At 37.4% G+C, this 22,865-nt stretch overlaps 2 protein-coding genes across 3 annotated transcripts in view; one reads left to right on the forward strand and one right to left on the reverse strand.

Moving 5' to 3' along the window:
* The window catches only part of LOC124950656 (solute carrier organic anion transporter family member 2A1), a 120,659-nt gene that overhangs the window by 32,492 nt on the left and 65,302 nt on the right, over positions 1-22,865 (forward strand). The window lies entirely within an intron of this gene.
* The window catches only part of LOC124950661 (homeobox protein dve-1), a 51,578-nt gene continuing 40,898 nt past the window's right edge, over positions 12,186-22,865 (reverse strand). For both annotated transcript variants that reach the window (XM_047497648.1, XM_047497647.1), the window contains exons 4-8: positions 19,221-19,363; positions 18,585-18,887; positions 14,012-14,560; positions 13,179-13,559; positions 12,186-12,715 (exon numbers count right to left, since the gene is read on the reverse strand). In XM_047497648.1, coding sequence (XP_047353604.1) covers positions 12,539-12,715; positions 13,179-13,559; positions 14,012-14,560; positions 18,585-18,887; positions 19,221-19,363 — 1,553 coding nt within the window. In that variant the 3' untranslated portion in view covers positions 12,186-12,538. The remainder of the gene's footprint in view (positions 12,716-13,178; positions 13,560-14,011; positions 14,561-18,584; positions 18,888-19,220; positions 19,364-22,865) is intronic.

Below are 22,865 nucleotides of genomic sequence, written 5' to 3' on the forward strand. Positions count from 1 at the left end.
AAACATGGAGGTAGGATAAGCATAGTGCAAGTTTAAATGCTCTGATCTTGGGAGAAGGTGAAAAAGTATAAATCGCGGTGCTCGTTCGATGTCGATGTAGACAAGAGGGAGTGGAAATAGTAGAGTGGGGATAGCAGCAGCAGCCATTATTCCAGTTGATACTACGAATGTATATATATATATATATATATATATACACATATATATATATACACATATATTGTATATAGATATTTATATGTGTGTATTTGCGTCTACATAAACGTCCTTCTCGAGAGCTTATCGCACTTTTTCGTTCCTCGCTGCCATAAACGAGAGAAGGTATCCTACGTCAAAGACACACGAACGAGCTCGACGTTTCTTGGGCTTCGAGCTGTCAACGAGGAAACGTCCATTAAGGCGCGAAGCAGAGGTAAAGATTACATTCGTAACCGTTTTCTTCGAGTGGTGTTCAGCGTTCGCGAGGGGTTGGCGTTTGGTTGTGGTTGCGTGGTAGGTTTCTCTTTGGTAGGAACTGAGGGTGGGGGTAAGAGGACAGTGGCGCTTATCACGGCCGTAAAAAACATCGAGCAAGATTGGCACGTTGCCCACAAGCCGTACGACCGCCATCTTTTCGACTCTTTACGAACACCTCGGATGCGCACGGAGTGCTTGCAGATAGCGCCGTGAAATATGCTCATCCGCGAGGATCGTTCGACTCCAATGTCGCACGGTGAAACAGTGTTACAGGCGTTACATTAGCAAGACTATTCTTTATAGGTATTTAGAAGCAATTCTTTCATTTTTTTTTTTTTTTTAAATTGTTTCATCGATTGATATTACATTACCGATCATAAAAAAAGGTATATTAATGAACTGTTAACATTAATAATCGTTTAATCTCGTAGAAAAATTAATAATAACACGCGATCTATTTTTCTTTTAATTTTCCCCCTTTTTTTTTTCCAAATTGTGATACACCGACGTATAATTAAAAATTAAATGACAAATCTTTTAATATATTCTTTAAGGCAGATTTTTTTTCATTCATTCTTAAATAAAAAAAAATCTTCTTTTTCATTCTCCCGAATTATTCGTCGACGAACGATAATCCATAAGAGATAAAGTCATCGTGAGAAAAAAAATGTATATATGAAAGTGGAAATATAAGAGATGATCCCCATAGGTTCATCTTGATTAGAATAGACAGGATTAGGTTAGCTTCTGTGGTAGCAGTTACTTTCAATTACCCTTCGACCCCCTTTTCAACCATATACCTCCTTTCCTACCCCTTCTTTCTCAGTACCGTAGACCAGCCCGTTCGGGGGCGTATAATGTATGCGAGATAAAGGCCGAAGAAGCGCCGTCGTAGACTAAGATATTACAGGGAAATGGTATAAGGTGCGGAAGGAGGAAAGAGGAGGAAGGATGGAGATGAAGGAGAAGGAGAAGGGGGATGGGGTTTGGAGGGGGAAGGTAAGGGGGGAGGAGAAGACCGGTGGTGTGCGGGGTAGCGCGAGGGGTGCCCATAACTTATCGCAGATTTAAGGCTCTTAGACTTAAGGGACTCTAATAATAATATAGCGCCATTCCGGCACCGTTATATGGAATTCGCGTATATGCCATGGAATTTTGTACATACCGAAAAGTCTCGCGAGACTCGTAGACCTAGCTCGTCTAACCCCATCCCTTTTTCTCACCCTCATTCACGTTTGGCAAATGCCAAACGATTAAGGACAATACCACTTTGCTTCGACTTACTTCACTTTCTTCGAATTAGTTGAATATCTTTGAATTATTTAGACGATTCTTTTTTCTTTCTTTCTTTTTCTTTTTCTTCTTTTTTTCTTTTTTTCTTTCTTCTTCTTCTCCTTCTTCTTCTTTTTTCTGTTTCGCAAAAGAAAAATAACCTTGCGAGTGGCTCGAACGAATTCTTTTTTTCTCTTTCTTTCTTTCTTTTTTTTTCTCTTCTTTTTTTTTTTTTCCCCCTTTATAGTTTCTCGCCAAAAGAGATTGTCTCAAGATAATGCAAAGAAGAGGAACCGAGCTCTGTTATATTCGTGAGATTTAAGACAACGTGCCGTCTTCTGGTAAACAAAAGCCACGATAAATTTCGTAAGTCGGCGAATTAATAAAAGATTACACCACGGTTACTGCGGCCAGCCGCGAGATAAGAAGACTTGGTTCTCCTTCTTTCCTCCTCCTTCCCGCCACCCCCTTTCCTCTTCCTTCGCTAGAGCAGCCCCGAGAGCACAGCTAAATCATCGGATATCTTGCCTTGGCGATACATAAACCACCCTTCGGGCTTACACATTATATGTTGTTGTGTGATACAGTCGTTCCTCCCTTTCTGTTACACTACTACCATCGCCATCATTACCACCACAATCTCATGTTCATCCTTCTGTAACTCGTTATCGTGGACCGTACGATGACGAGCCAACTTCGGAAACGAGGAGGATCAGTTGAAAAAGAAATCCGAATATTTCTGACCGTGATCGTGTAATTACTTGTTTTTTTTTTCTTTTTTTTTTTTTTTTTTTCATTTCTTTATAGTCGACATAATATTTATCGTTCATTTAATTTTTTTACTTTATAATTATATCTTATACCACTGATTAAATAGAAACCGTGTACGATTTATGAGAACTACGTACGATGTTTGTTTGCTCTTTACGAAATAAGACGACGGATTCTGGACAAATATATTATTGGCCCTTTATTAATTGGCAAGCAGGACGAGAACTTTGACAGACAGATAGACTAAGAGATAGATAGATAGATAGAGAGAGAAAGAGAGAGAGAGAGAGAGAGAGAGAGAGAGAGAGAGAGAGAGAAAGAGCTAGGGACAAACCCCGAGAGTATCTTCTTTGATGTTAAAGGACACGGTCCATTTCCTTCGAGAAAGTTCAATTAATTAACCCTCTGCAATGTGAGAGCTAGCTCGTGAGATAGCTACGTACATATCTCCAAGACGTTGCTAAATCTTAGGTTAATCAAGAATCATAACCATGTACGTATAGTTATACACATACATATATATATATATATATATATATATATTTTTTTTTTTTTATTTTTTTTTTTTATCTTCGACGAAGATTCTTTCTCTAATCGATATGATATTCGCCTTACGAACTTTCTACACGATGTCGACGCACGTTAAGTCTACGATATTACGACATGAAGGAGGAAAAGAATAAGAAGAAAAAGAAGATGAAGAAGAAGAAGAAGAAGAAGAAGAAGGAGAAGACAGAAGAGGCGGCCAGTAGAAGCAGTGATCTATGGTGGGATTACCGGTGGCGGTATTTCTTCATAACCGTTTCTCCCGGTCGCTACTCTTTTCTGTTCTTCCATCGTTGCTCTCTAACCCCCATCCCTACTCTTCTCCTTAGTCCTGCTCTGGCTCGTCCTGCCAGGAGCTAGCGATCTTACACGAGCTACTTCCTTTCCCCGCTTCTTCTTCTTCTTCTTCATTCACTTCTCTCTCTCTCTCTCTCTCTCTCTCTTTCCCTTCCTCCATTTCTGTCTTTCTCTCCTACACTGGATACGTAGTCACAAATACGCGCGCGCACGCACACACCCACCCGTGCATCTTACTATTCCCGCGCTCAGCACGCGGGGGGTTGTATCTTAATAACATTCATGAGCTCAGATATACCCGGCAGATTTATTGCTCCGGCAGCCGCGAATCCTACGAAAACCTCAAACCCAACCCCCTTTTCCTATCCTCGCGTTCCTCCTCGCGAGACCTTTCCTCCACTCCCTTACATTCACCCGCCCCCTCTTTTTCTTCTGCTTCTTCTTATTCTTCCTTTTATTTATTTCTTTTCCTTTATATTATTTTTCTTTCATTGTATCTTCCTTTCTCGCTTGGTTTAATAATTAATACGTTTAACTGCCGGTGAACGGAAAGATTTATTTATTCACAGAGTGCCATAAGGCTTAAAGGTTTTTCTTTTTTTTTTTTTTTTTATCTTTCTTCTTTTCTTTTTTTTTGTTTTGTTTTCTTTTTATATCCATTTTCCACACTTTTTACTTATTATTTCTTTTTTACTTTTATCAATCGAACGATTCCCATAAGAGACCCTATCTACTATCAGCATCCCTAAAACGCGATCACCCTCCACTTTCTGTATGTATATACGTCATCGATCGTTTTGGATTTTACTATTTATGAATCTCTTGTGTATGTAAATAATATTAGACGTATACGTGGAGTAAGTTGTGTAATAGTCATGTTAGAATGAAGATTAATCATATATGATGTTTAGAATTTTCGAAGTTCGAAGAAAACTTTCAATTTACAATACAGATAAAACAAACGATGATCTATTTTATATTTCCTTAACAATTGTTACAAGCCATATTAAACTTGATGAAACTATAACATATGAAATTTTTCTTTTTTCGTTCTCGTTTTTCTTTTTTTTTTTTTTTTTTTCTTTTTTTTGATCAAACGAATCTTTTGCAAATGGAAAGAAAAATCTTGAAATTTATGATGGAATGCAAAGAAGAAAAAACAAAAAAAAAAGGAAAAAAAACATAAGAAATAAAAAAAGAGAAATAAAAGATGATCCATTATTGTTTCGAAAGACAATTTCATTGGAATCGCCTTTAAGATAGAACGCATCGAAATTTCTCGAGAGAACGAACCCCATCGTGGTGGGGGATGTAGCCGGCCAACTCTCTCTCCTTCTCTATTGCCACGCGTCTACGTGTGCGTATGTGTGGGTGTAGTATAAGCTTCTCTCGTGCTGCGCAAGGCAATACAGATTTATGTAAGTATTTAGCGCGGGCTCTTTGCTTTATCGCAAGTCGCCCAGCCAAGACGTCCTCCTCCAACTACTTGCCGGTTTTACCCTCCCCCCCGCCCTCTCCCTCACCCCCGCCGTTCCCTTCCTCCCAACCATCCCACAAAAGTTCTCTCTGACCGTTTGAAAATTTTCAATTATTTTTTCTACCTTCCTCTTTCTCCTCTTTCTTCTTTTTCTCCTCCTCCTCCTCCTCCTTCTTCTTTTCCTTCTTCTTCTTCTTCTTCTTCTTTTACTCATTTTATTTTCCTTCGTTTTTTATTTGTATTTTTCCTCCTTTTTTATTTTTATTTTTTTCTTCCTCGTTGGACGAGAATCCTTACCGACAGAATTCTCTTCGATAATCCTATAGGGGGTCTTTCTTGGCCGTCTGTTCTCGTCAAATTTTACGAAAGATCTAGATATTTTTATACAATATTTCTATACACACACACACACACATATACGTATATACATAGGCTATATATATATATATATATATATATATATAGCCTATGTACATTTATTTTGTCATACATACGAAGATGTTTCTTAGCATTAAGAGAAAATGGTCGTAAACGTTCCGTTTGATAATAATTTTACGAACTCGCAGGACGATCGTAAAGTTAATTTAACGTTCTCGGTGATAACGTGAGATGGATATTATTATGCTTGCCGGCTTTAAATCCCACGTTGAATAAACATGCCGCTAAGAAAGATCGAGTCGAGTCTACCCAAGAGGAAATATGTCCGTAATATCCCTGATCCTTCCACGATTCGGCGTGTACGAGGCTACGACGACCTCGAGCTTTTCATCTTTTCTCTCTCTCTCTCTCTCTCTCTCTCTTTCTCTCTCTTTCTATTTCTCTCGTTCTCTCATTCTCTCTTTTCCTCTTTCTCTCTTTCTCCCTTCCCGCAAAAGGTACGCGTGTATCGGATCAAAAGGACACGACGATGTACGCGAAGTAGGAAGAAGGATTCTGTTTGGCAGACCATAAAAAGGCTAAGAGGCCAGTGCTATCGTATCAGCACGGCTTTTCCTTCGAATCCTGATCTCCTTTCGGCACCGACCTTAAGCCCTATGGAATTTCTTCTGATCTCCAATGAAAAGGACTAAAAAGTGATATCTCAAAATTCGTTCGCGATTACGGACTCATGAAATAGAAAATATTTGTCGATATCTTACGATAATTCTTATGGTGGTTTATCGAATGATCGATCCAAATTCTTCTATTTTATCATTTTAACGAACAAATTTATATTTGTTCCAAATGCAATTAAGCTTTAATTAAATGAAAGAAAGAAAGAAAAATCTTCCTTCTATAACATTTTAAATCTCGTCGATATAAAGAAACGCAACAAACGATTTCGTTCATTCGATTATGATCAAAGAAGAATGAAATCAATCGTAATGGATATCAAAAAAAAAAAAAAAAAAAAAAAAAAGAAAAAAAGAAAAATCGTTCGATTTGCTCGCAGAAAAATTCGGGATTATCCATTTTTTAAAATCGGGATTATCCATTTTTGATTTAAGAAAGATAGAACTTAACTCGATTTTGAAGGATCCGGAAAAAAGCAGAAGAAAAAGAAAGCTTGAATCCTGTATGGAGTGGGAGAGAGAGGTAAAGGACTCGCGTCGGTGCTCGCTCGATCTTAATACTGTCTTAAGCCCGGCAGAGCGCGACATAAATTATGTATCGTCCGGGCGTAAGATGCCGCCAAGATCCCAGGAGCACCTGGTATTCCTGCTTCTCCTTCATTCTCTCTCTCTCTCTCTCTCTCTCTCTCTCTGTCTCTCTATTTATCTCTTCCTCTCTCTTTCCCTCTATCCCTATATCTCTCTATCTTTGTCTCTCTTCGTTCTTCCACTTCCTACCCGCGGCAGTTTATACGCGTCCCACATCGGCTCGCCAAGAACGGAGCTCCCTAAATTTTCTCAAAGTCTATAAGGGTTAAGGAATTAAGCGAGCTTGCTGCCGGCAAGTGGACGAGAGAGCGTTGCGAGCCTACCAACGTGAACCTTCGATACGTTTCACCCTTCAGGGCCATAGTAGTAGGGTGAGTACTTGAATGCCTCTCTCTCTCTCTCTCTCCCTCTCTCTCTTCCTGCCTTAGGGCTTAATAACCGGTCCATGAGAAAGAGAGTGAGATGGACGAATGAAGGAGGAGGTTCTTCGGCAAAAGCCATTACAAGGATTTCTTTTATTTACGGTCGCGAAAAGACCTTCTCTATACCTACCTACCTATCTACCTACCTACCTACCTACCCACCTACCTACTTCTATCTACTCTTTGGCAAGAGTGAACGAGCTAAGTGGTATGATCCTTCTCTTTCTCTACTTCTACGATAGATCGTGTCGAATGACCGATTAAGAAGTGACCACTTTACTAAGCTTAATGTTGCGCTCGATCGTGTAATATTTAGCCGTAGATCAATTAAGGGATCCCCTTGTTCTTTAACCATGATCTCAAGTATATTTTTGGCTTTTTTTTTCTTTATCGTTTCTCCATAAGTAGATATATAAGGTATTTATTTAGATCATAGAAAAACAATCAAACGACAATATTCTTATTATCTTATTTCTGATTATCTATTTTTTATAATATTTTTTAATAAGCCAATCATTTGTTTTCAGTATCGAAATAAGAAAACGTTGTTAAAGTTATTTTGTCTTATAAATCATAGCCGTCTTACCATTTAGGCTTAACCATGAACGTCTAATCCATTTAATCTTTCGCTATAGATCAATTAAGGTATCTCCTCCTACGTATTCGAGGGCATTTAACCTTCTGATTGGTTTATCTTCTTACTCGTTCCTTTCCGAAATATGTAATACGAGCCACGTATCGTCGTACGTGAAATTGACGTAAATGTTCCTGTTCAAGGGATACCTCGGACGGTAGTGTTAAATTAACGGGATTAATTAGTCCCAACTTATGGATTAAACGGTCTGCTCTTTTTCTCTCTCTTCTTCTCTCGGGTTCTTCTCTCCTATCACACGGCTCATTACTTTCAATCGTTGATCTCCTCGTCCGATCCTTTTCTCGGTGATCATAATTTTTACTACGGTCGTTGCTAGTAATTCGAGGAGGGAGGGATTAAAGAATGAAAGAACGAGAAGGAGTGCGAGAGAGGAAGAGAGAGGTAAGATAGGGCCACGAAGTGAGTCCGTTTATACGACCTCATCTACCACCCTTGAGGAAAAAAGCTGAAGGGAGGCGAAAAGAAAAAGAGTGACTGAGAGAGACATAGAGAGAGAAAGAGAGAGAGAGAGAGAGAAAGAGAGAGAGAGAGAGGAAGGCAGAGAGAAAGAGAAATAAACGCTTCGCATCCCTCAAGGATTATGAGGCCAATCCTGCGGCTAATTTGCGAACTCCCGATTTCTCGTACTCCTTCGTGATTCAGTCTCTTAACTCTCCCTGGACTCCCTCTCTTTCATCCTCGTTGTTTTCTTTGCCTTCTCGGCGACCCTTCGTGATAACGTTCTCAACCTTTACCTATCTTTTATTTAGCTTGAAATTTCGCAAGGGAGTACAATATATTATAAATCTTTTTATAAGTCGCTGTGATAGCCGGAAATGGGAATTTTATCGACGAACCTGTTAGCCTTTTCGATTTTTATCATTTTTTTAATTTTTTGAAAATTCATCGATCTATATGTTCGTGAGTGTGCTGATGAAATTTTGTTATGTTATAAATTTAATAGTCTTTCCTTTAAATAACAAAAGAAAAAAACGCGATATATGAATTCGTATAGTTTAATAAAGTATCTAATAAAATTGTATATATGTATATATACATTTTAATTAGAACAAATTTTCTTTATATAAGATATAATTTTATTCACTTTTAGGAAAAAAAAAGAGATAGAGACAAAGAGAGAGATATTTTAAATTATTATTTGAATTTATTCATATTTATAATTTTCAACATTTTTCTCATATCTCTCTCTCTCTTTCTCTCTATCTCTTTTGTTTCCTCTTTCTCTTAGTCATAATAATATCTGGCATATTCGTTTGATGTGAAACTTCAAAAGGCATAGGTATTCCTCGTAAAGTAACAATCTGAAGCGAGTTTCGACGTAATCGACTCGCTCTTGTTCGTAACAGCTACGTTGAGATAGTTTTTTGGTCGTCTTATCGGTCGTATCCAACAATCTAACCATCCTGGACAACATTATCTATGGCGAAACGTCCGGCAAGCGTTTTGAAACAGAATAGTTAGGCATATCCTAGCCGGCTGATAGGAGAGAACGCCGCGAGCTCTTCCTCTTCTTCTCTTTCGACGCATTTTCTCTCTCTCTCTCTCTCTCTCTTTCTTCTTCTGTCTCTCACGCTCCATTATTATTCAGGAACTTTGCTGACAGCTCTCCGGATAGGAAGATAAGAACGTCCTATGAATGCCGAAGCGCACACAATGCTCCCTTACGAACGAGACGTACTCTCTCTCTCTTTCTCTCTCTCTCTCTCTCTCTCTCTCTGTCTTTCTCTCTCTCTCTTTCTTTCTCTCTATCTATCTATCTATCTCTTTCTATCTCTTCCCGTTCGCATATCGTATCCACCGAAAATTTCTCGAGAGAAAGAGAGAGAGAAAGAGAGAGAGAAAGAGAGAGAGAGAGAGAGGAAGAGAGAGAGAGAGAGAGAGAGAGTATGAACTCGCGAAATACGCCGATAAGAATTGACTCCTCCTATTCCCACTCCACTTTCATCTTTTTTTCTTTATCCTCCTACTTCTCTTCTACCTTCTCCCTTCTCCAACTCCTTCTCCTACTCCTTCATTTTTTTTTTCTTTCTTTCTTATATTCTCGCTAATTAATTCGTCTCCCAATAGAGGCCAGCCCGCAAGAGACGACACTTTTACGAGGAAGAAAAGGCGAACCGTTTATACGTCGTGCCGATTTATCATCTGCGTGAACGCGCTCGAAAATGCTCGTAACGGCTGACAAATTAAGATCAGATAGAGGGATGATCCTCGAGGTTGCTGACTTTTAGATTTTGCATGAGAAGCCCCTCCCCCATCATCACTCCCGCTTCCCTTTCACTCCTCTTCCCTTCTCGCCACTTTTTCGTCCTCTTCTACCACTTCCTCCTCTTCTTCTTCTTCTTCTTCTTCTTCTTCTTCTTCTTCTTCTTCTTCGACGACTACGACGACGACGACTACGACGACGACGATGACGACGAGTACGACGATCTTTTCGCTTTCCCTCGTCATGATTGGCCTTATACACTCCTTTTCGACGTTGCTCTCATTTTTGCTTATCCGTCCGACCACTCCTCGTTGCTTCTTCTACCCTTTTTCTTCTTTTTTTTTTTTTTACCTTTCTTTTCTCTCCTTCTCCCGCCCCTTATTTCGATGGGATTAAGATTTCACTGTCTCTCGGTTTTCTTTTCCTTTCCTTTTTTTATTTATTTATTTTTTTTTTTTTTTATTTTTTCTTCACGATTACCTGTCAGAGTTGAGTCAGGTGAATTTCGTTTTTTAAGAATTCACAGATAAGATTTTCTTCATTAAATGTTTGATATACTTATATATATATATATATATATATATATATACATATTTTTTTTTTTTTTTTTTTTTAATTCGTATTGCAAAAGAATGGACTTTCATGAATATATGATATTAAGATTACGATTAACTTATTATATTTTTATATTTAACGAATTCGTGAGGAAGATTGTAAGAATTTATTTATGAAGGTGCAATTAGTGATAATATAAATGCGATGAAATGAAAGAGAGACGGGGGTGGGGGGAGGGGGAAAAAAAGAAAGAAAAATGAAAGGAGTGAAGATAAAAATCGAAATATCTAATGAGAGTCTCGTTTTCATAAACGTTCTTATATATTTTCATGGAAACGATTCTTTCGTTCCTCTCGATAATATTCTTGGTTTCTACGAAAGGCGGAGACTCGATAACGATAACAAGGGGGATAACCGTCAAATGTATTATATATAATACCTGCATAGTCGAGGGATAAGAAGAGGCGGGTCGTGGCAAAGTCGTGATTCGATGTTTTGCGAACGGAACGAGCCTCGGTTCCAAATGGATCCTTGTAAGACGTTTTAATTGGACAAATCCTCCTACGTTCATTAAATCTGGGACGCTCTCAACTGGCATCCAGAAGGACCTATCCTCTCTGAGTATATATATCATAGTCGTCGTTGACGACGATATCCCTTTCGTCATCTTTGTGCGTCACTACCTACTTGAACGAAGTGAAAAGATAGAACGTACCTGTGTTCGTCTATTGACAGATAAGAACGAGATTTATTTTGTCCTCGATCTTGTCTTCCTATTTACGAGAAGATTATTGAAAATGGAGTAATATCAGAAATTTAATGATATCGGCAAAGTACAAAAATAAAGTTAACAAAAATAATACGTCGATTATTATCGATTTATTGAAATTTAAATAAATAGGTCATTTGTATAATCCTATTCGTATCTTATAATATTGAATTATTTCAATAGAAATAAATTTTCATTGATCTCTTTCAAATATCTCTTTTCCTTTTTTTCTTTGTTATTCTCTACTTTATTGAAATGTTTAAGTATTAATGTAATATTTATAAATGGGAAAATATTGAAGAATTTAAAGCGACACAACAAAGTAACGTAGAAAATAGTAGTCTCTTATTATCGTGAAATTCTCGTACCATGTGTATATGTAATAAATTGAACGTGGTTACATCGATAGAAACATTCTCTGATTCTCATTTGTAGAGAAGTATTCATTGATCGTCGTGACGCTTGAGTTAGGGTTGTTTCGATGACAGCTCCGTTGTCTTATCTCTTAGGGACGAGATTTCGGTCGGTGGTTGTCCTTTGTGCGAGGACAAACTTGAAGACGGTATCGACACGTACCTATTTATGTAAAGATATATGTATGCATACGTACATACGTGTATATATATATATATATATAATATGTGCATACGTCTTTCTTCTTCGCGTAGGTTCAAAGTTAAACAAATATAATAACTCTTATGAGAGGAACCTTAACAATTTATCGACTTTGATAATTATCTGTTGTAAGAACAGGTCTATATATCTATCGATTGTCATTCATCATTCTTTATTATTATCTCTGTATCTTGTTTGATAGTTAAAAATTATGTCGAATTAAGAATATTTTTTGAAAGAGACAGATATATAAATGTGATATTTAAAGTTAAAACAAAAAGAAGAAACAATATTCGATTTATATAATTTACTTATTACAATTTTCAATGGAAAATAACATTTGAATATTCTTAATCGAATATTCATCTAGTGAAGTAACTTAATAAAATGTAATGATTTTTTCTAATGATATACATACTTACTCTATATAATCGTTGAACCTCCAGCATGTGATGGAAATTCTTTAATGGAATATATGATAAAGATGTCACTGAAAGTAGACGATCGATCGTGACATACAGATTTATTCGACATCGTTCTCGTATTTACATTGATCAAATTCCATGTTAATTATATTAATCATTACGCGATATAATTACAATAAAGATGGCCGACAGCGAGTCGACACGATCAAAGTAATAGTGCATTCGAGTATTCGGCTTTTTTTTTTTTTTTTTTTTTCTTATAACAACACGATTCGCATTCGTTTGAGTTTCTTCACGAATCCTTACTCGTCCTCTTCCTCCTCCTTCTCCTCCTTCTCCTCTTCTTCCTGCTCCTTCTTTTTCTTCTTCTTCTGTTTCTTCTTCAGTAGAGTTGAGCTGAGTGTCTCTAGTTTAATGCGATTAAGGTAAAAGGAACTAATCTGCGTGGTATGGATGTTGTTGAGGTGACTCTCCTTCGAATAAGGCCATCTTCAATCGCTTACATTTGGCCCTACGATTCTTGAACCAAAACTGCACGTTCTTCGGCTCCAATCGTGGAAATTTTTGACGATAGGGCATTCGATTTAATTCCTCCGTGTACTTGAGAATGAGCTGCGAATCGATCATGATGTACTCTTTTAAAATCACATCCAGACATTTTTACAAATTTGAGATAATATCTCTCTTTAATATATCATTTATTAATTTTATATAAAGATATAAAGACGCATGGATTAATTCTGTTAATTGGATTATTTTCAAATTATTAAACGTTAACGTATACTTCGATTAAAATTAAATATTATAAATTGATTCTAGTTCTTCAGATGAAATCCAACAACAATGTTAAAAGTGTTTAAATTGCTCTGAGGATTTTTCAAATTTTCGATTCAATTAATGAAAGATCGTTCCAACGTAACAATTTATTTGAGTTGCTCGAAATGAATGAATTGTTACAAAAATGTAGCCGGCTGTTTTAACTAAATTTAATCAACCTAACGTTTAGAGATTCGTATTATTTTTGAATGTGAAAAATATATGTCAATATCATCGATGATAATAAAATGAAACGTACCGCATGGCTCGGATGAGTATTGTGAGTGAACCAAGTCTCGAGCCTGGGTACTTCCGTCACGGGATCAATGAATGTCCGATTTCTCTTTCTCCTTTCGTCGAGCATACTCGTTGGACATCCAGCTGGTCCACGTGGTGGCAAATAATGTGACATGTACATAATGCCGTGCCCAAACATTGGACTGGGTACTAATGAAAATCCTGGTGGAAGAGGACCAGTCGGTCTAGCCTCTTCGTCCTCGGAACCAGATGATACTCTGGTGTCCTCTTGTTTGACCAAAGATGGCGTCGAAGGTGGCGGTTGTTGATCCTCTGGTCGTGTAGTCAAGGACAATGGACCGACCGGTGGGCTACTAGGTGGGCAGGGCGACGGTGACGTCGACTGAAGCAAATGGACGAGACGAGAGTGTCTGAGAAGCCGACTTTTAATAGAGGCTATTCGAAATGATCGTAAATTCATCGTTTCAAAAGCAACCGACCAGACTTGGGCCGAGCTAATTCATTATAGAAGCTAAGGATTGTTAACTACGAGCTCAGGAAAGAAAAGAAATAAACCACGTTTACCGACCGTGAGGTTATAGTGATACACGATAATCATAAGAAACAAAGATGTCTAAATAATTATGAATAAATAAGAGCGAATCAATTTGGAAATAAATTTTCCTCGCGTAATTAGATTGATTTAAAGAGTGAATATCGATCAAACGGTTATATTAAAATTATTTATTATATCTGACGATATATCTCATTATACACACATATGTCCTAAAAGGGTAAAAGTAATTCGTTCAACTTTTATGATCCCTTATATAAAAGTTAATTAGAATATTATACCTGATGCCTAGAGTCTTCCTCCTCGTCGGAACAATCTTCACTAACAATACTGGCGCCTCTTGGACTCAGTCCTGGTGGACTGTAACCGTTGACACCCCTAGTCTCAGCTCTCTTCTGAGCAGCCCTTGCGTTTTTAAACCAATAAACGACGTTGTTCACGTCCAATGGTTTTCTACCCCGTCGTGACTCCAACGAATTTAATTCCGTCACGTAATGTTGTATTTGTTGTCGTGTTGGATGCTGATTCTCACCGAACCAACGTTGAAGTCGTGGTAACTCGAGTTCTGGATCGAAGCTAGTTCTCATACGTGTTTTATGAGAGTATTGTAAAAGGGCTGGATGTGGTGGCCCAATCGCACCACTCCCAGCGCCAATTGGTCCGCTACCATCTGGTTGAGGACTTTGGGTATGATGATGATGATGATTCGAGGATGGTACGATCGGATTCAGACCAAGACCCAATTGTTGTTGCTGTAGCCAAGACTCAAAATTCCTCTTGGTCTCCTCCGACAGATCGTTGCCGCCTCTACAGAGCGACAACAGTGTCATCTACGGCAAAATGGGAATCCTCTTGAAATTACCTGCTATTCCTGCATTACTTGGATTAAACGAGTGCAAGATTAGATCTCCCAAGTATATATTATTCGTCATATTGAAATACTTGAAATACATATGTATTAATAATTCATATCGCATCTAGAGACCTCGCTTTAGGAAAATATTACATTTGATTTTATACGATTGATTAATTTGAAGAATTATAAATATGAAAATCACTCGAGATAAGAAAATTATTAATTACTGTAGAGTAACGATGATGTATGATGCAATGAAAAAAAAAAAAAAAAAAAAAAAAAAAAAAAGAAAAAAAAAAGAAAAAAGAAAGAAAGAAAGAAAAAAGAAAGAAAAGGAAAAAGAAAGAAAGAGAAAAAATATTTACATAAAAGAGAACGATCATAATCGCATAAGGAATTTTTTTTCTCTTTTTCTTTCATCTTTTCTTTTCTTTTCTTTTTTCTTTTTTTTTCTAACCGGTCGAAGATTCGTTATGCAAGGACATATAAATGTGATTGAGAGGGAGGTGAATCGCGTAAGATCCTGGCACGCGCGTCTTCTTTTAATCGTGTTGACACAAGTGGGCGTTGCACGATGCCGATAGCCGTCCCCGAGGACGGCGCTCATCGTCATCGGGCATTAAGTAGTCAGATTATGGAAAAGTTCGGAGTCGTAGGAAGTAGTACGGAGAGTGTGCCTTATCTGTGGGATGATTTATAAGAACAAACAGGCTCCGCGAGGTGAGGATCAAGCAGCTCGACAAAGTCTTAATAAACGAGGTAATCCATTCCGTATTCCTGACGCATCGTGCCGTCATTTTATAAATCATATAGATCGAATTGATCTTAAATTGAAATATTTTATGATCTTTAAACAGACGAATTTCATTTTATTCTTCTTTTTCTTTACCACCACCCCTCCCCCCATCCTCTCTCTCTCTCTCTCTCTCTCTCTCTCTCTCTCTCTCTCTCTCTCTCCAAAATACTAAAAGCATAGAATGTAACATAACGTAAATAAGTGTTATTTAAAACCGTTCATGTTGAACATGATTTATACAACGCTTGTTTTTTTCGACATGATACAGCGATATTTCTTTGAGCGAACACTTAACGTCGGATTGATATATCAATCAAGAAGCTAAGAATTGTGCACGGCCTTGCTTCATTCGGCATGAACTATTAGTCTAAGTACAATGTCTTGAAGTTTACATTTGCGATATGAAAATTGCGTAAGATGAGAGGGTCATAATTTCAAGCGACTTTTTTCTTTTATTTTCTTTTCAAAGCGAATTTGTAAAATTCTCTTCGTATTTCGTGTAGATATACGATATCAATCGGATACTTGGAGGATTTTTCGTATTGCGGATTTGTTAGTCATAAATTCCAACGATGACGAGAACGAAAAAATAAGAAATATTCTCGAGAAAGTCTTGTCGTTTAATTGTACCAGGAATAGCAACGATAAGGTTGTCTTTAATCAGATCTATTACAATTATCTAAGAGAGTACATACTTAGGAATTTTCAATACTTAAAGTAAATTATCAAGAAAGATATATATTAAATATATATATATATATATATTTAAGTATATTTATTTTACGAGTAGATCATAAAATGTTTGTTGATAATTTTTGTTTGTTTAAGTAGTCAGAAGAAATAAAAAGAAAAGAGGAAAAAAAAAAGAAAGAAACAAGAAAATAATGGAAGATTACTAATTAACCTTGTAATTAAAATAGACGCCAAATGACACGTCTTTAATTCGTTATTATAAACTGACAGCAAAACATTGAATCTTCATCCATGAGTTTTACAACGGCGCACTTAATCTTTCAGTCAGGTTAAAGCGGTGTAGATTGGTAAAGGCGTCATTGGCCAGACAGTCGTCGTAGACTTCTGCTCAGAAGATTTGAGAAATCGTTCAGTAAACAGTCATCATCGTTCTTTGTCTTCGTCGTCGTCGTCGTCGTCGTTGTCGTCGTTGTCGTCGTTATTCAAAAACGTAGCAAGTGGCTTATCTGAGACTCTACGAGTAGCTGCGCTTCTCTTCGAGCCTGATTTACACGTATTTATTATTCGCGAAGGTTGACGCAGTTGATGATGTCTGTCAGCTGATCCCGTCGAGGTACGGGCCAGTAGTAAATCAATCGCCTTTAAATCCAAGAGTAAACACACGTATGAAGAATGAATTCGTAATTTTGTCAACAACAAGCATCATCAGAGGGCTAACGCGATTACTCTAGGCGGCGATGGTGGTGGTGTTGATGGCTTACGAAAGTAGATGGAAAATTTGCTCGAGACTATACGTTTGATTAAAATTTTGACGTTGGACGATGACGATTATGAACGATATGAAATATAAATTTATCGAGTGACTCGATCATAGATATATGCATATATCTAATAAAATATGATAGTAGAAAACGGATGAAAATGATATATTTAACGATGATGTCAGAGTTCGTTAAGAATCAATCAATTATTCTTTCTTTTTTTTTTTTTCTTTTTCTTTTTGTGTTTTTTTTTTTTTTTAATTGAGTATTAATAAAATCTAGTTTATTAACTAGATAATACTACTGAGTATTATCATTCCTCTTTCTTTCTTTTTCTTTTCTATTTCCGAAGAAGAAAAAAAATTAATCATCAATTTTCTCAATGCATTTTACTTCAATGGAATCATTACGTTGAATTTCAAGATAGAACCCAATGTCTTTTACTCGATGAATCCTCGAGTAGGAATCGTTGTCAGATTAAAGTAAATCTATGAGAGACGAAGGTTCTCCATCACGGTCGTTCGCCATTAGCCAACGGGCCGAAATACGAGCGGGTAACGTCTGCCAGGGAAAATTGGTAATCATAGACCACCGCGAGCGGCATTAAAGTTCGGGGATGGGTGGGTAGCAGGATCTTCAAAGAGAGTGCACTTAGATAATACCGGTTCGTCGAGTAAGCGAAAGAGAGAGAGAGAGAGAGAGAGAGAGAGAGAGAAAGAGAACAAGAGAGAAAGAGAGAGAGAGATAGATAGATAGAGAGAGAGAGAGAGAGAGAGAGAGAGAGAGACAGAAGGGTGGTAGAAGGGTGGCTACCCTGTGCCGATATCGAAGGGGCTTTTGATGAAGGCTGCGAATTTGGTTGAGTAAAGGGTAATCCTATCACACGCTATAAGATCTTCTACTGTCGAGAAAGCACGATCGCGAAGCGTTCTCCTTTTCCGGTTGACGTATTGTGGATGATCGCTTTCGTTGCTGGAAAAAGGATGGAAAGGGAAGAAAAAAAAAAAAAAAAAAAGAATTGGGGGAAAAAAGGAAAGAGGGGGGGGGAAGAAAAAAAGAAAAAGAAAAGGAGAATTCTAAAAGACAATTTTCATTGGTTTCGATCTAACTTCGTATTCTTAGAATTTCAACGAACGTTCTTTCTCTCGTGGAGATAACTCTCTTGCGAAAGATCCATGTATATTCAATAGCTCGCAGAAGTACTCGCGATCGTTATTCTTTCGAAAGAAGAAAAAAAAAAGAAAAAAGAAAAAAAAAAGAAAAAAAAAAAGAAAAAACAGTAAAGGAAAGAGAGAGAGAGAGAGAGAGAGAGAGAGAGAGTGAGAGAGAGAGAGGGAGGGGGGGAAAGAGAAAAAAGAAAAGTAAAGAGGGTCAGGGCCTTTTATCGAGACGAATTTTCGATCGGCGACACGAAACCGAGAGAACATTTATTTAAGGCGAGGATCAGCCGGGTGCGAGACTCCAACGGCGAAGATTACCAGCGTGGTTCTACCAAGGAGGAACAAGAGTACCAAAGAGGAGGACTTCTTAATGAGATTAAAGCGCCACGAAGGCAAACACTCTTCGGGCTAGATTTACATTTTATACATTTTTAAGTGCTCCTCGTGATGGCTCTTTACAAGTCGACCTTGAGAATCGTTTTGTCTATCTCTCTCTCTATCTCTCTCTCTCTCTCTCTCTATCTCTCTCTTCCTTTTTCTTCCCATTTCTCAAGATTTTATTCAACGAAAGAAACTTAGATTCCTTACCTCGTCCAAAGGACATCCTGCGGAAACGAGAAGCGCGTGGCTATGAAGTAAAAGCAGCCTGAGCAATTTATTTCTAACTTCGGCTGCGGGACTAGGAGGTGGTGGTCTCGATCTGTAAACCTGAATTTTCAAGGTTGCTACCGAAGTAAGTTCCGCAAGGATATCGCCAACGGTTAAAAGTGGACCTTCAGCTACTTTTTCCATCGGCAGAGGTTTCCAGTTTCTTATCACTATGCTACCTCTCGCGCTTGGTATCAAATCGCTCGAGTAACCCAGCCGGACCAATGCCTCGCCTACTAAATCCTGAAACAATAAATATCAATGTCAATCGTATTTAATTGTCTTTTTTTAATACGTTGACTTTAACGCTAACCACGTGATCTTTAAAATAACCACAGTAATATATAAGACGAGTGAAAATAATTTCATAGTGCATAGCGAATTTCGATTTAATATATATTATGATAATTGAACAAATTCTCGCGAAACAAAAAAATATTTTCATTATTTCTAAATGATTATTAATTATTATCATAAAACCTTTAAGCAGGAAATTTAATAAATTTTTCATAAGTAAGCATTTTTTCAATGTCGAATCAATTTAAAAAAAAAAAAAAAAAAAAAAAAAGAAATTACCTGAAAAGGCATCGCAACCGGAATGATTACATAAGAATCGGTCTCGATCTGAGGTCTTCGCCAATTTTCACGTGCATTGCTAGCATGACTCTCGACGATGTTATGAATTGTCTCGACGACGCAATGAACCGGAAGATTTTTCGCTGTAACAAAGAAAATTGAGAAATCGATGAGAGCTGGAAAAAAAAAAAGAAGAAAATTAAGACAACAAAGGAATAACTGAAAAGGATCGAAAGGAAAAGCCGCTTTTCTAATTCGCATTGGCTATCCCGACACCAAGACGTTTTACATCAGTACAATGGGCATCGACATCGACATTGGAGATGATTCGCGGAGTTGAAGATCGCCAAGAGATGTCTAACTCCGATGTTAAGCATATGCAGATCCACTCGTCTAAACCGAGACAATGGAAGCTGGGCGATGGCACAATAGCTGCGATCCTTGTGTAACCCTGACTTAAGTCCCGGAGTCTCTATCCCACTTCAGATCATAATCCCAGATTTCTCCGAAACCGAGAAAATGGAGAAAGAGACAGAAAGAGAGAGAGAGAGAGAGAGAGAGAGAGAGAGAGAGAGAGAGAATGAAAAGGAAGAAGGGAGAGAGAGAGAGAAAATAGTGCTTTACCAGGTTCAATTCGCATAATACCAATCTCTTAGAGTACGCTTTCAATGTCTACGGATTTTGATTATCCTAAATGCTTGTTAAACGCCGAATTTATTTCCATCTTTCCCCCTTAACTGTTCTTTTCTTACGATCAATGAAGAAGAGCAAGTCTCTTTCTTTCTCTCTGTCTGTCTGTCTTTCTCTCTCTCTCTCTTTTTCTTTGTGTACGTACGTGTTTATTTAATAATTTATTTATAATCAATATTAAACGCCAAAAGTCAATGTATAAAGATCCCAGAGAGCTCGGAGACGGATAGATTGATGGCCAATGGCTCCTCGATGCAAGGTGTTAAGTCTCCAGTGAAGATAACCGAGAAAGGATTTACTACCTGGCACCACTATATTAGATATTAATGCCTCTAAACTTCCATCTAATACGGTCGGACATCATAGAGAAGGTCTTCTCTCTCTCTCTCTCTCTCTCTCTCTCTCTCTCTGCCTTTCTCTCTCTCTCTCTCTCTCTCTCTCTCTCTGTCTCTCTGTCTCTCTGTCTCTCTCATCTACACCCTACGTTGCATAAGACAGGTCGTACCTAGAGGGATGCTGTAGGCTGACCGGTGGCCACCTTAATCCAGGGACGTACAGTTTTCATTAAGGTGCCCGGTCCTTGCGTCGTCTTTGTACCGGGATCAGCTGGTTTAAGGTGGGCTTTTACGCCACAGGGTTTAGTCGCGGTAGACCGTATTACGCGGTCTGTTTATTAGCAACGTTTCGTATCTTACGATTCACCGTGCCACGTGACTCGTCCTGTTAAAGAACGATCTTTGTAGCTTTATTTTCAACGTGTTTACCCAGTTAAGAAATATGTTGCTAAGAATGAGAAATATATTTAACTTTTGTCATTTCGTTTACATGATGCAATGCAATAACGAGCAATGAAATCTTATTTGTTCTGATCATTGTTGTTATATAAAATTTCTCTCTCTCTTTCTTTCTCTCTTTTTTTCTCGTTCATACAGATAAGTTTAAATATTTTAATTATAAATTATATTAATAAAGTTATAATATTGATTGTGTTCATTTATTATACAGTATATAAATGAGGAACAAGGTCGACTTGTCTAAAAAGTTGTTGTCTTAAAAGACGAATGATAGAATCATGAAAAAGGAAAGACCAAAAAGAGGGCGAAGATAGAAAGAAAGTGGCAGCTAACTCATCCGCGAAATCTTTAATCTCTGCAACGGCAAAGACATTTCTCATTTCTGGTGCAGGTCCTATCTAACTTCCGGTTATCTCCCCGTTCGCCTCGCAAACTGAGAGGAAGGAACTGGCACGTCGGAAGAAGCGTCAAGCAAGCTTCTCGTCTTTGACAGTTCTCGCTGGATGATAAGATTCATCGGAAGGACCCTCGAAGGAAGAAGAAGAAGAAGAAGAAGAGATCGAGACAAGACCGAGTTTGAGACGGCGATAATAATATTCTTTTTCTCTCTTTTTCTTTTTCCTTTTTCTTTTTTTTTTTTTTTTTTTCTTTCATTCTCGTGGGCCAATTATTAAGATCGAGTTTTTGCCAGAGTTATAAGCGTTTGAAATTTATTTTTCTTTCTCTTTTCTATTCGATTCATTTATTTTATTATTTACTCTCTTTTTCATAGATTTTAATTATCTTTCGTGCAATCATTTTTTTTTTTTTCATTAATATTAACTATCCATCGTTTTTATATAACACGATTTAACATAACGATTGGATGTTAAAATATCATGTTTTATTATTTCTAATAATTATTACATTAATCCTGACATATTCATAATTAATTTCGTTGTCTGTGTCAAATTATATAAATTTTAATTTTTTACTTTTATTCCACGTTACGCAAATTTTTATTCATCAGACAATAATTACTTTTACAATTTAACTTTTTGGTATTTTATAATTTTATGTATTGTATCTGCCAGTCAAATAGGTTATTAATTACTAGTTGCTATTAGTAATTTCAATTACATTTCAAACCGATATTAAGTCTATATCGTTTTTTTTTTATTTTTTATTTTTTATTTTATTTTTTTGTTTATAATAACCATTCAATAGTATCCGCATTCGATACCTTTTTCTTTTTAATCATTCACATTATTAATTTATATTTACGAAACATCAGCTTTTGTAAAATGTAATTTTCTCTCTCTCTCTCTCTCTCTCTCTCTCTCTCTCTCTTATTCTCTTGTTTATCGGGGGAACTCGAAACTTTAACGACAACGAGATAACGAAAAGAATGGGAAAGGAACGTTCGAAAATACAGAAAATCCCTGTAGAATATAGCATTGGCATGTGTTCCAAGCTACGAGCATAACGCAAAATTAGGGAATTATCCGTGTACGGGCCGTGATCGGTAGAAGAGAAGTACGAATAGGTGAGTATGTGAGAAGAGAAGACGGGGAGAGAAACGATGAGAGGGTGGGAGGGTGGGAGGCTGGAGAAAGGGTGGGTAGTAGAAGGAACGGAAGGGAGGAGGGAAAGCGCGCGCGCATAATTTTGTAATGGAATTAATTAAGGCGATTAAAATTTAATTAAATCTCCGCGCGCATCGCGCGCTATATTTGCGATTTATTAAATATTCAATTAAAACCGCGAAACGGTCGCATTATTTTCAAACACGCACTTCCGGTTCAGAGAGAGAGAGAGAGAGAGAGAGAGAGAGAGAGATAAAGAGAGAGAGAGAGTAAGAGAGAGAGGGGGGAGGGGAATAGAACGAGAAAGAGAGTAACAGCAAGACTAATCGATTCTCCATCGAGACTTTTTTCGCTATGTTTTTTCTCTTTTCTTTCTTTCGTCTTTTTTCTTCTTTTTCTTTTTTTTCTTCTTCTTCTTCTTCTTCTTCTTCTTTTTCTTTTTTTTTTTTTACTGAACGGGAAATGAAAGAAAGTCGTGCCGATTCGTCGAAAGAACGAGTGACGCTCTCTTTAAATGCTATGTTTCTCTTTTTATCTCTCTCTCTCTCTCTCTCTCTCTCTCTCTCTGTCTCTGTCTCTGTCTCTGTCTCTGTATC

Source organism: Vespa velutina, chromosome 7, assembly GCF_912470025.1.
Source record: "Vespa velutina chromosome 7, iVesVel2.1, whole genome shotgun sequence".
Classification (NCBI taxonomy): domain Eukaryota; kingdom Metazoa; phylum Arthropoda; class Insecta; order Hymenoptera; family Vespidae; genus Vespa; species Vespa velutina.